At 55.0% G+C, this 10,359-nt stretch overlaps 1 protein-coding gene across 1 annotated transcript in view; it reads right to left on the minus strand.

Annotated features, from left to right (window-relative positions):
* Positions 1-9,841, minus strand: part of ARHGEF18 (Rho/Rac guanine nucleotide exchange factor 18) — a 46,649-nt gene extending 36,808 nt beyond the window's left edge. Inside the window, exons 1-5 of the mRNA XM_059831736.1 lie at positions 9,766-9,841; positions 4,408-4,544; positions 3,427-3,926; positions 1,567-1,777; positions 578-692 (exon numbers count right to left, since the gene is read on the minus strand). Coding sequence (XP_059687719.1) covers positions 578-692; positions 1,567-1,777; positions 3,427-3,926; positions 4,408-4,544; positions 9,766-9,841 — 1,039 coding nt within the window. The remainder of the gene's footprint in view (positions 1-577; positions 693-1,566; positions 1,778-3,426; positions 3,927-4,407; positions 4,545-9,765) is intronic.
* Positions 9,842-10,359: the final 518 nt, after the last annotated feature.

The following is a 10,359-nucleotide window of genomic DNA, read 5'->3' on the forward strand; positions in this document are numbered from 1 at the left end:
CAGGTGGGAGAGGTTAATGGATTCCAGCAGCACAGAGAAGGCCAAAATTAAGTTTACAGGAGCTAAGGTGCCTCTGTTTTTCTAAGGCTCTTGGGCTTTCAATGCAGAAACCAGAACCTGACAGCCTTGTCCCAAAGCCTGCGCCCCTGCCAGCTGTGCACGGTGGGTTAGTTAAGGGCACTGCTGTCAGCAGGGGCCTGCACACAGACCGTGTTTGCCCCATTCTTTGGGGTACAGGAGAAAGAGCACATTTAAACCCAGGGAGATGAAGCAGTGCTTTTTGTTCCTAGGAAACCATCTTTGCCTCCTGTGAGTAGGGAGTGACCAATGCACCCGCCACAGAGAGGTTACATGGCAGTGCGTCACTGGGGACGGGCACGTCCGTGCTTAGACTACGCTGTTAGTCAGGATCAGACTCAAAGTCAGCTTGACTTTTTATTTCAGGAGCTCCTGGGACCACGTAGAAGGGAAGGGCAAAGGATGTCTAGGTTTGCAGAGGCTACATCTCCAGTTTTTAATCTTCTTAATCACAAACACCTTGAACTCATTTAATACCATATATATAGTCTACACCAACCTTCCACAGCTGGAAGAGAAGTGTCAAAACTGCAAAGTATCTGAGGGGAGGCAACTGTCTCGCAGGCTGATGGGACAGACTTCGACCTCAGTCTCTTCCCGTTGCTGCCACGTTCCTGGAGAAGTAAAAAGTCATGGCCATCTTTGGTCCTTTGTGCACCAAGGGAGCTTCCATTGGGGCACAGCAGGACCGGCAAGGTGCAAGTCAGGGAATCTCGCCGTAAGTGCCAGTGATCATCCCTGCCTTCCCACAGCCTCCTACCCTGCGTGCCCACCCTGGGAGCCCCGGGGCAGATTCCCTTGCTGCGCGGTGTGATACCCGTGGGATATCAGAGCACGGGATTAGATCAAGACCCAAGGTATCACTAGGATCAGGCTGACTCCTCACCCCTTCCCTCTCTTATTTGGTCAGGCTTATAATGACAGGACACCATAAGGCCTGGCTGTTTGTTGGCTTCAGGTGTGGGCTCCAGGGAGGCTGAAGCAAGTGACACTTGGCTGAAACCTTCTTAGGCACTTCTCACTTTTATAGGACATGTAGCACTGTGATACAATTGTCCTTTTAACATTAATTGAATCTGAAGAACTTCCTCAAAGGAAAGCAGTGTGAAAGTGGGGGGTCACACTGCAGTCCTCAGCTGCCTGACAGAGGATTATAGAGAAGATGGAGCCAGACCCTTCTCAAGAGGTACACAGTGACAGGGCAAGAGGCAACAGGCACAAGTTGCAGCAAGGGGAATTCCAACTAGATTTATGGGAAAAAAGGGCTATGCATCAGCCAGCTCCCAGGGCCTTTATCCTACAAGAAGGGGCAATTTGTCCCAGAGCAGAGAAAGCCCATCCTTGCTGAGATTCCTGCAGACCTCCTGGCATACCCGGTTCACCGCTGGCATCGAAGGAGTCCAGCCTGCAGCTGACACCTGCGTGTGTTGCCTTCTGCACCCCCAGCTTGCCCTGCTGCCAACATGCGCGCAGCCCTCGCACACTCACCCCCTCCTCCAAGCCAGGGCTGACCGTGAGGTTCGGGCACAACGGCTCTATCTCCACTTTGATCACCATGCCACCCCCACCGCTGCTCCAGGTTTCCAGTTCCCCTCTGGGCAGCTGAAGGGACACGTGAGGCTGTGGGCAGGACGGGCTCCCCTTCTCCACATCCTCCGGCTCTGGGTCGCTGCCCATCTCTGTGGCATCCAGGCTGAACCTAATTCAAGGAAGAGCAACAAGCCAGTTGAGCAGACCCGTCCCATTGTGCCAGGCATGGCACAGCCCCTGCAATGTCCTCGCCTTGGGTGAACGGTCCTAAAGAGCTCATGCAACTGGGACGAGGAGGGTCACCACAGCAGGCACACGGAAAAGGAAATGCCAGGAAGTGTCAGCCTGGACACCAAGTCCTGAGCCTGTTAAAAACAGCTTCTGCAGCTGCCATCAGCGAGTCCACCAGCTCCTTGGTCACCCAGGATGTTTAGTGCCGGAGGACGGGACTGATCTCTTAGCAACCCCTGAGACTGTGCAGCCACACAGCCAGCAGCCTGCTTCGCCTGCATGAGAGCTGCTGCCCTGCTAGCTGCAATGCCAGGAGAGTCCCTCTGGGCATTTAGAAAAGGCAGATGTTGTCGTTTATCGAATCATCACTGTGGCATCATGGCATAAATCCTGCTCCCACCAGGGCCCAGCTTCGAGGAAGGAAAAAGAAATCCTTTTCTGGGAAATGAGGGGTGGACCAGCTCCCCCAGTGCCCCACAGTTTCCTGAACACCGAGTGCTGTTGCAATGCCAACAATATAGGAGCCAAATGATGGATAGGGCTCCGTGGAAAATCTTACTCTCTGCATGGGTTCTGTCTGCAGATCACCGTCACTTCATTCCTGCTGCCAGAGACAGGCTTCAGGAAGCATTTGCTTAGGGGACAGCGGGGAGTATTCCCCTTCCCTGGCCCCGTGCTCACACATGCTTAATCACCCGGCGAGGGGACCGAACAAGTCCCTGACACTGACAGCCGCTCTGTGCCGCCGTTGCTTATGTGCCTGCTACACAGCATAAACTGTGAATGATCCATGACCCATGGAACAACAATAGGTCTGAGCACCATAGTCTGAGCTTGATAAGGAACTGCCAAGATTTCAGGCTGAGATAATTTTAGGGTACCTTATAAGGAGGAGAGATAAAAATAGTCCTTGCTGGCTTGCACCTAACTCCCAGTCATCCGGGAGATCAATACATTTGTCAACAGGGAAAGCATGCGTGTAGGAGCGTGGAGCCCAAGGCATTCGTGTGGCAGGAGCACTGGACGGCAGTCACGCCAGGCCTGGAAACCGCTCCCAGCCAGAGCTCGGCATCGTGCTACAAAATACACTCTCCTCTGCAGCCACGTGGAGGACAGAGGGCTGGAGGACACTGCGGCGATTCCAGGCGCGGGCCCCACCAAGCCGACTCACAGACAGGAAGAAAAGGGATTTGACAAAAGGGATGACAGAGGGATTAATCCCTCTGGGGTGGGCAAAGGTCCCTTTGAGCCAGAGGATGGAGGCCATCAGGGCAGCTGATGCTGTTCAAGGTTCCCTCCAGACAGAAACAAGCTCTCACCAGATGAAAGATCCTCTTCCTGGCCCCAGGACCAGGAAAAGAGGGTCTTCCTGCTGCCAAGGAGATATTAAAGCCTCTTGCTGCCCTAGCATCTGTTCGTCCACATCCCACCCAACATGAGCAGTAGGCGTCCAGCTGCTTTGGCAGATGCTGACAAGGGAGAGAGACCACCCAGCAGCAGCTGGAGCTCAGGGCAGCGTGTTCGCTTCAGCCTCACGCAGCATTATCGAACCGTATATATCAAATACTGCTTACGGTCCTGCTTTACCTGCGCTTGCAGTCCACGGGTGATAAAGGGCTCTCCCAGCTGTGCCTCCGAGAGGTAGACATAGACCTCACCAGGGTGGGGAAGGACTCCTTGGCCTCCTGCAGGTCCAGCTCTTCGTCTGCCTCTGCAGGACACTCGGAAGAGCTGGGACCATCTTCTGGTGCTGCTGCACGGGAGCAAATGTGGCCTTTGTTCAGAAAGCGGCAGTCGGCCTCGCCGTAACGTACCGAGCAAGAAACGGGATTGGAAAAAGCAACATCCACGGACATTTTGCTCAGAGCCCCTGGTCTCTCTTCCAACAAGCGAATGGCAGACACAGCCTGGGTTGCTTGTTCTGGCTGCGCTGCCGTCTCTGGTGCTGTTTTGGCAATTGGCGGGCTCAGGAGTCCCAGATCTCTGTAATACTCTGTGCCATGGAGAGAAGAGTCTGAGAGGAGATCCTCCGTGCTGCTGTGCAAGTCCGCTGCTGGGCCATCCAGCTCTGTGGAAGATGAGTCCTCCTGCGAAGGCAACAACAGCTTAGTGCACGAATCCCGTCTGAGAGCCTTGCACCCATCCTGCGAAGGGACACCTCCCGTGCAGAGCTGGAGCTGCTTTTCTTTCCCTCCTCATGGCAAACAGCCCACCTGCAGCTAGCGGGGCCAGACCCGCAGCTGGGCTTCTCAAACCAGACTTTCTAAGAGCAGCGCTCTCCTTCTGCCCCTCGCAGCCAAACCTGCCCCAGCCCCAGCGGCTCGGCTTCCTCCGCTCCCCGAGATCTCCCTGTGCCTTATTCCCCCTAACGCCAATACAAAGCACAGAGGTACGATTTTTCCCGCAGCAGAAGCAATATAACCTTGTATTCCTTGATAGTCTGGATCGGTACCCCTTTCCCCCGTCCTTATTCCACTGCAGCCCCTCAGAATACGGTCCTGACCAGCCAGCTTGCTGACCCTGGCTCCTGCCTCGCACGGTGGTAGCGGAAGGAAAGAGGACACTTGCCTTTTCTTCAGCCATGCCGCTGCAGAAGGTGTCATCCTCGGCAATCAGGGATGGGAGGAAGCTTTTGGGGCTGTGATACTCCAAAGCGGGGGTGCTGTGGTCAGTGAATTCCCGTAAGCATGGCTTGCAGTCGGACCCTGCAAGACAGAGAAGGTCACAGCGTGTGAGCAGATGGCCAGGAGGGATGTAAAATCAGCCACGCACAGAGAGGTGACATTAGGCAGCGCTGAGATGCTCCACGTGGCCCTCTGCTCCCTCGCCCCTTGCAGCCAGGCACTGCCAGGCAATCTCAGGACCTCAGCAGCCTCGATCCTGTGGGAACCTGGTGGAAGGGTCCCCTAACAGCAGAAACCTCATCCCACGAGCCACGGCACGTGCAAGGGCAGCAACCAGGCTTGCACCATCCCAGCCAGACCCTCGTAGGATGCCCTGTGCTGCAGAGGCTGTTTCCATAGTAAAAGAGGAGTTAAGCACATTTTGACGGCTGTTATTGACGTTATGGACCTTTAAAGCAGGAGTTTATAAAAAAAAATACTGACTGATTTTATTTTCATCCTTAAGGAATAAAGGATGCCAATAAATTGGAGGCCCATTAGTGGCTCCAGACAACACTGAATGTGCAGAGCAATAGCGGGAGCGCGTAATTCTCCTGGTGCCGGCTCACTCGTGTGGATTTTCCCCACGCAGGAGCGCTAAGCGAGTGTGAACCTGAGTGTGCATACACCATCCGATAACTCATTGAGAAACAAAACCAAGGTCTGGACCTGCTTCATGGTACAACAGATCGTCCAGCTGACTGAAGCACATTCCTATGTAACGAGACACACTGTAAACGTTAGCCACGATCTCGACACCATCGCATGACTCATGGAGGCCTTTTATTCCTTCGAGATACATACAGCTGAGGCGACTGGAAAAAAGCCAGGCTGTTGGCCGAAGCACCATGGTGGATCTCTGAAGATGCAGAGAACAATAGCAAGAGACTGTAAGCGGCCATATCTATCCAATGGGAAAAAATGGCAAGAAACTGCTAGAAACCCATCATACTCCAGGAAAGCCAAGTATAAAAAAATTAATATGAGGAAGATATTGTTAAAAACCACACTCTTGGAAACCTTGCGTCCTGCTGGGGGTTTGAACGCTACGCGATGCAGCCAGAAATTGCGTGGTGCCAACTAGAAAAAGGCAGCAAACGTGAGAGAGAGTTTGGAGATTTGTTCCTTGGATCCTGCTGCATGCTGCAGACGCCAAATTTTCTGTTTTAAAGGAGTGTTTGGTGTGTTTAAATGTGCGCAGTAATTTCAAGTGAGGGTCTATAAATAATACAGAAAGAAAACACTCTGTGAAGGCGCTATTTTAATTAAGGGTTTTTTAACTATAAGAGCAGGGAAAATTTGAAGCAGGCTTTCTAGCAAGGTTGTAGAATTTACTTCACAAGAAATTTGTAATTAATAGACAAATTCCTGCCCAGGGTGTCCTCGAGCCACATCTGTAACGCTCTCTCTGTAAAACTGGCAGAGGTTTAGCGAGCTATTGAGCATCACCTTTGGTTTCCTCAGATGCACCTGGATTGCTTCTGTTCAGCCGGCAAACAAAAATCAGCATTTTGAAGTGAATATGCATTTCAACCAGTGCAGGTTTTGGCATGAGCTTGTAGGAAACAGAGCAGCCAAAGGTGTCAGTGGACAGCAAAAGCCACTGAACCCCCAAAACCGGCTGGGATGAAGGCTAAGGTAGAATGGACCCAAGAGGAGCAAGCAGGGGCGAGGAGAAATGGTGCTTCCCCTCTTAACAAGTCCAAGGAAGGATGAAAAAGATTTCCCTGCCCTCGCCATCCCTTGCAGCAGCGAACTACCCGCAGAGAAAGCAGCAAAGCCCCGGGAGGCGGTAGGGATGTAGCTGCAGGGCTGACAAGCGCTGTGGCCTGACAGAGGCCAGAGCCCCGGCCCGCAGGTTGAGCTAAAAAAAGAGGTTTTCTCCGCCCAAGCAGGGTCCGGCCATCCTGCCAGGGCTACGCTGGGACTGCACCAGGCTCCGGTCTGCAGCTCTGGAGTGGGTCCCTGGAACAGAGTCAGCTCCTTGGAGGCCTGGAAAATACTCCCTGTGCTCTGCCTGCGCCATGCAGGGCTCAGGATTTGGCCAAGGCATAGGCTGCAGTCAACAGACCCCCTCCAAGCCCACCAAACAACTTATATCCTCCTCAGAGACTTCAGACACTCCCGTTCAACGCGCGATAAATCAGGTTTGCAGCCAGCCTCCGGTGAACTCGGCGGCAGTGGCCGTTAGGCAGCAGCACGCGGCACGCACGGGGCTACAGCGATGGGGAGACCATTTTAGGCAATGTGTGAGCACCAGACACGACAATTCAGGGCTCCCCGCATCTAATGCCTCAGTCGGATGATGCTGGGCTGGCACCGTGTATAGAGCCGAGCTGTGCGGACGCTTGGGCGAGGGGGGCTGCTGGAAGGGCTCACGGGGGAAAAAATGTTTTCAGGCACCAGGTTCTGGCACGATGAGCAAGGAAAGGCCAGCGTGGAGCACGCACAGGAGGGAGGCGGGTCTGGGGGGCTGTGAACATCCCTATATCCATGATCGAGGTGGTCAGCAAGTATGGCAAACTCTGGAGCCCCTCGAGCCTCCTGGACTTGAGCCTGTTTGGAAGGACCCGTGCTCCGTCTAGCTGCAGCATGGTGGTGAGGGGACGGGGTGTCTCGGCTCCCCAGGCACTGGCAGACAGCAGCGTTCACCTTTACTGAGCTGAAGCTGGAGATGGGATGACAAAATGACACTTTCAAGAACGTATTCTGTTTGCTTTAGGGGAACATTAAGCAGATTAGGTATTGCAGTTGCTTAATTCGCCTCTGGCTGGGAACCATAAAAGGTTATTGCTGCAGGGAGCAGCCTCATCAGAGGAATTCCCAGGGCAGAGCTGGGGAGGAAGCGTTGCTGCCGGGGCCGGGCAGGTCCCAGCACACGAGCGGGGCTCTGCTGCACTTTGCCAGAGCTTCCCGGCAGGCAAAACATGACGACTGTGGGCTTCTGCGTGGGGAGGAAGGAAGTAGTGACAGGCATCCACCGCATGTGACAGTCTGGGACGGTCTCGGGGGTTTTGATGCCGTGGGGACAGTGGGATCAGCCAGCTGAGCTGGTTTGTCTCAAGGAAGAAAACTCCTTGCTGCTTTAACTGTGTGCGAGGCCACTGGGAGCCCAACTAAGAGTTAAATACTTCCATTTCAGCTCTACAGCCAAAACCTCCCTCCTGCAACTGCCTCGGACAGGCGGTCACTGGAGATGCACCCACAAGTGTCACAGCGGGAGACAGCCCCAGAGCAGCCAGTGCTGGAACAAGCTCTGCCAGCGATGGCCCGTCCTCACCCGCCTGCTGCTGCTCGGCGCAGGATGCTGCAGGTCCCTGGGTGACCCTGGAGCCGGGCTGGGGCTGGCGGGGGAAATATCAGAGGAAACATGGATGCGAGCTCTCGCCATGCAGGTCACATCCTCCAAGCATCAAACGCTCTCTGCGTTTCCACCGGGGAAAAGCCACACCAAACGCGGCGTGACAAAGGCACTGGTCAGTTCTGCTATGTGAAACGATCCCAGGAGGAAGGAAAGACCAACGTGTCTGGGCATTTCCCAGCAATCAGGGGTAGAGACTGTTGGGAAGCCACGGAGAGCATCACGGACAAGAAATAAAAATTATTTAGTCTTCTCCTGGCTCCTGCCCTGCTGGCCCCGCACCAGCTGCCCTTTGCGTACCGCTCTGCCGGGTGTCCAGAGCTGTAGGGTAAAACCTCTCTAAAGCAAGCGCTACACTCGCAGTGCCAAAATCGGATGAAGTGCAGTCCTTCGCCTGGTCTGGGCCCCACATCGTCGGCCGTTGGCAGCGGTGGGGATTGGCTCATGCGGCCCGGGCTGGAGGAGGGGAGAAGATAAGCTGTCCACCACTGTAACATACTGTACAGCGAGCTGCTGTCTTATCGCTGCCTTTGGGGCCTGGGTTTTGGGCATGAAGGGGAGTGGGGAGCCAGCACAATCCTCAGCTCGCTCCCAGTGGAAGGGTCTCGGTGGGGCTGAGAGGGATTTGCAGCCCCTCTGATACCCTCCAAGTCACAAGAAAGAGTCACAGGGCAGCTTCCTCCAGTGACTCTGCCGGGCGCTGAGGGAAGGTCCCACACGGACCGGCGAGTGCCATGGTGCAGAAAGGTGGTGCCAGGAGAGGAGCTGAGCAAGACCCGAATGTTTTGTGCCCGCAGCAGAAGCCCCAGCGGGACAAACAGCTCTGCAAGCACAGGCGGGGGGGAGAGGGCTCTACCGAGACACGCTCCAAAGCAGTCAGCGCTTGTGAGCACTGTGAGGCTGATTTATATATTATAGAAATTATCCCACCTGAGCCTTCCCAGTGAGCCCATAACCGCCCCAGCAGGCACGGCACTGGGGAGACTGGAGTGGGGTGTCCTAGCCGAGGCTCGGGGGAGCTGCTTGAGGTTCAATTCACATCAGAGCCTGCACGACCCGGCCTCCTGCTCTGAATTAACTTTCCTTTGACTGTTCAGTTCGGATCTTGTTCTCCTGCACATCCACATCGGAAGAGAACCAGGGGCAGGGGGAGAATAATGAGGGAGAAAGCACTGGTGCATATCGAGAGCTCTAATGCCACAGATAAAGGCACCCGAAAGCATCAGCCTGAAGGCAGTGTTTGCAGGTGAGGACAGCAGCGTCCGGCTCCTCCGGGACTGCAAACATCCCACTTCCCAGGGCTCTCACTTCCCTCTTTCCCAAGTCACAGCACTGCATGCAGGAATGAAGCCAGTTCACACCATTGCTGGCATTTCCCGTCCCTGCTGTCGGACACCGTGAAGCCCAGCTGGTGCCGCACAAACCGCCACGGCTCAGACTGTGCTCCGAACACGGGGGCTCTGCTCGTCAGCCCGCTCTGAAAGACTGGCGGAATCTTTTCCCCAGCATCTGCTCAAACACCAAACTCTCGACATAAGGCTCAGCCCTCAGCCGGCAGCCGTGCAGAGACAGCTGTCTGCAAACACCGCGACCTCCAGCTCACTGGCAGCAACGAAACAAATTTATTACAAAACCAGAAGGCTGATATTTAACCCATTACCCAGCTCCTAAAAGTATTAATGTGCCTTGAAAAGAAGATGAAACGGAAGGAAAAGCGTTAACCAACACTTACGCAGCGTCCCCTGCAGAGAGGAGCGGGGTGCGCCCAACACCACGCTCTGCCCGGGGACCCCAGCGTTCTTTGCTACCTGCTCGTCCGGGACCGGCTCTCCCGACCGCCCTGCAGCAGCCCACCTCCCGACACACGGCTCAGACCGCTCTCCCCGCACACAAGGCCATTACCTCGCTTAAAGGACCATCTCTTCTTCCAGCGCTTCGAGAATGACGGCCAGGAGTGGTTGAGCAGCGAGTCTGACATTTGGGAGCCCTCTGAGCCCTGGGCAAGGTATAACCCCAAGCAGGAGACGACAGCGGAGAGCACGGCAGAGCTCAGCGCGGTCTAAGGCAGCACTGCAGGCTGCAGCCCAGGGGCTGCCAAGGGGGGAGTGGAGAAGCCAAGTGTTTTGTCAGAAGTATCAGCTGATGGAAGCTGTAGCCAGAGAGAAATTCCTGGTCTCTGGCGTTCCCACCTGTGTGACGGGTCAGTGACTTCCCGCAGCGGGGCCCGGGGATTAGTGGCCCCGGAGCACACACAGCCCCTGAACGCTGCTTGAGGCTCGCAGATAGAAACAGAAAAGCTGTGAACACACCATAATCCCCTTCCCCTCTCTGCCAAAGACTCCCTGCTCCATTCATGCCTGACAAACCTCCACCTTTAAGGCTGTTCTGCAGGGGCAGAACCTTCACCTGCGAAACGTAGGGTAAGATTTAAGACCACAGGCTTGATATTTGCACCTTCGGCATCATTGTCAAGTGCCAAGCACAGTCTCTGCAAGG

Source organism: Gavia stellata, chromosome 32, assembly GCF_030936135.1.
Source record: "Gavia stellata isolate bGavSte3 chromosome 32, bGavSte3.hap2, whole genome shotgun sequence".
Classification (NCBI taxonomy): Eukaryota; Metazoa; Chordata; class Aves; order Gaviiformes; family Gaviidae; genus Gavia; species Gavia stellata.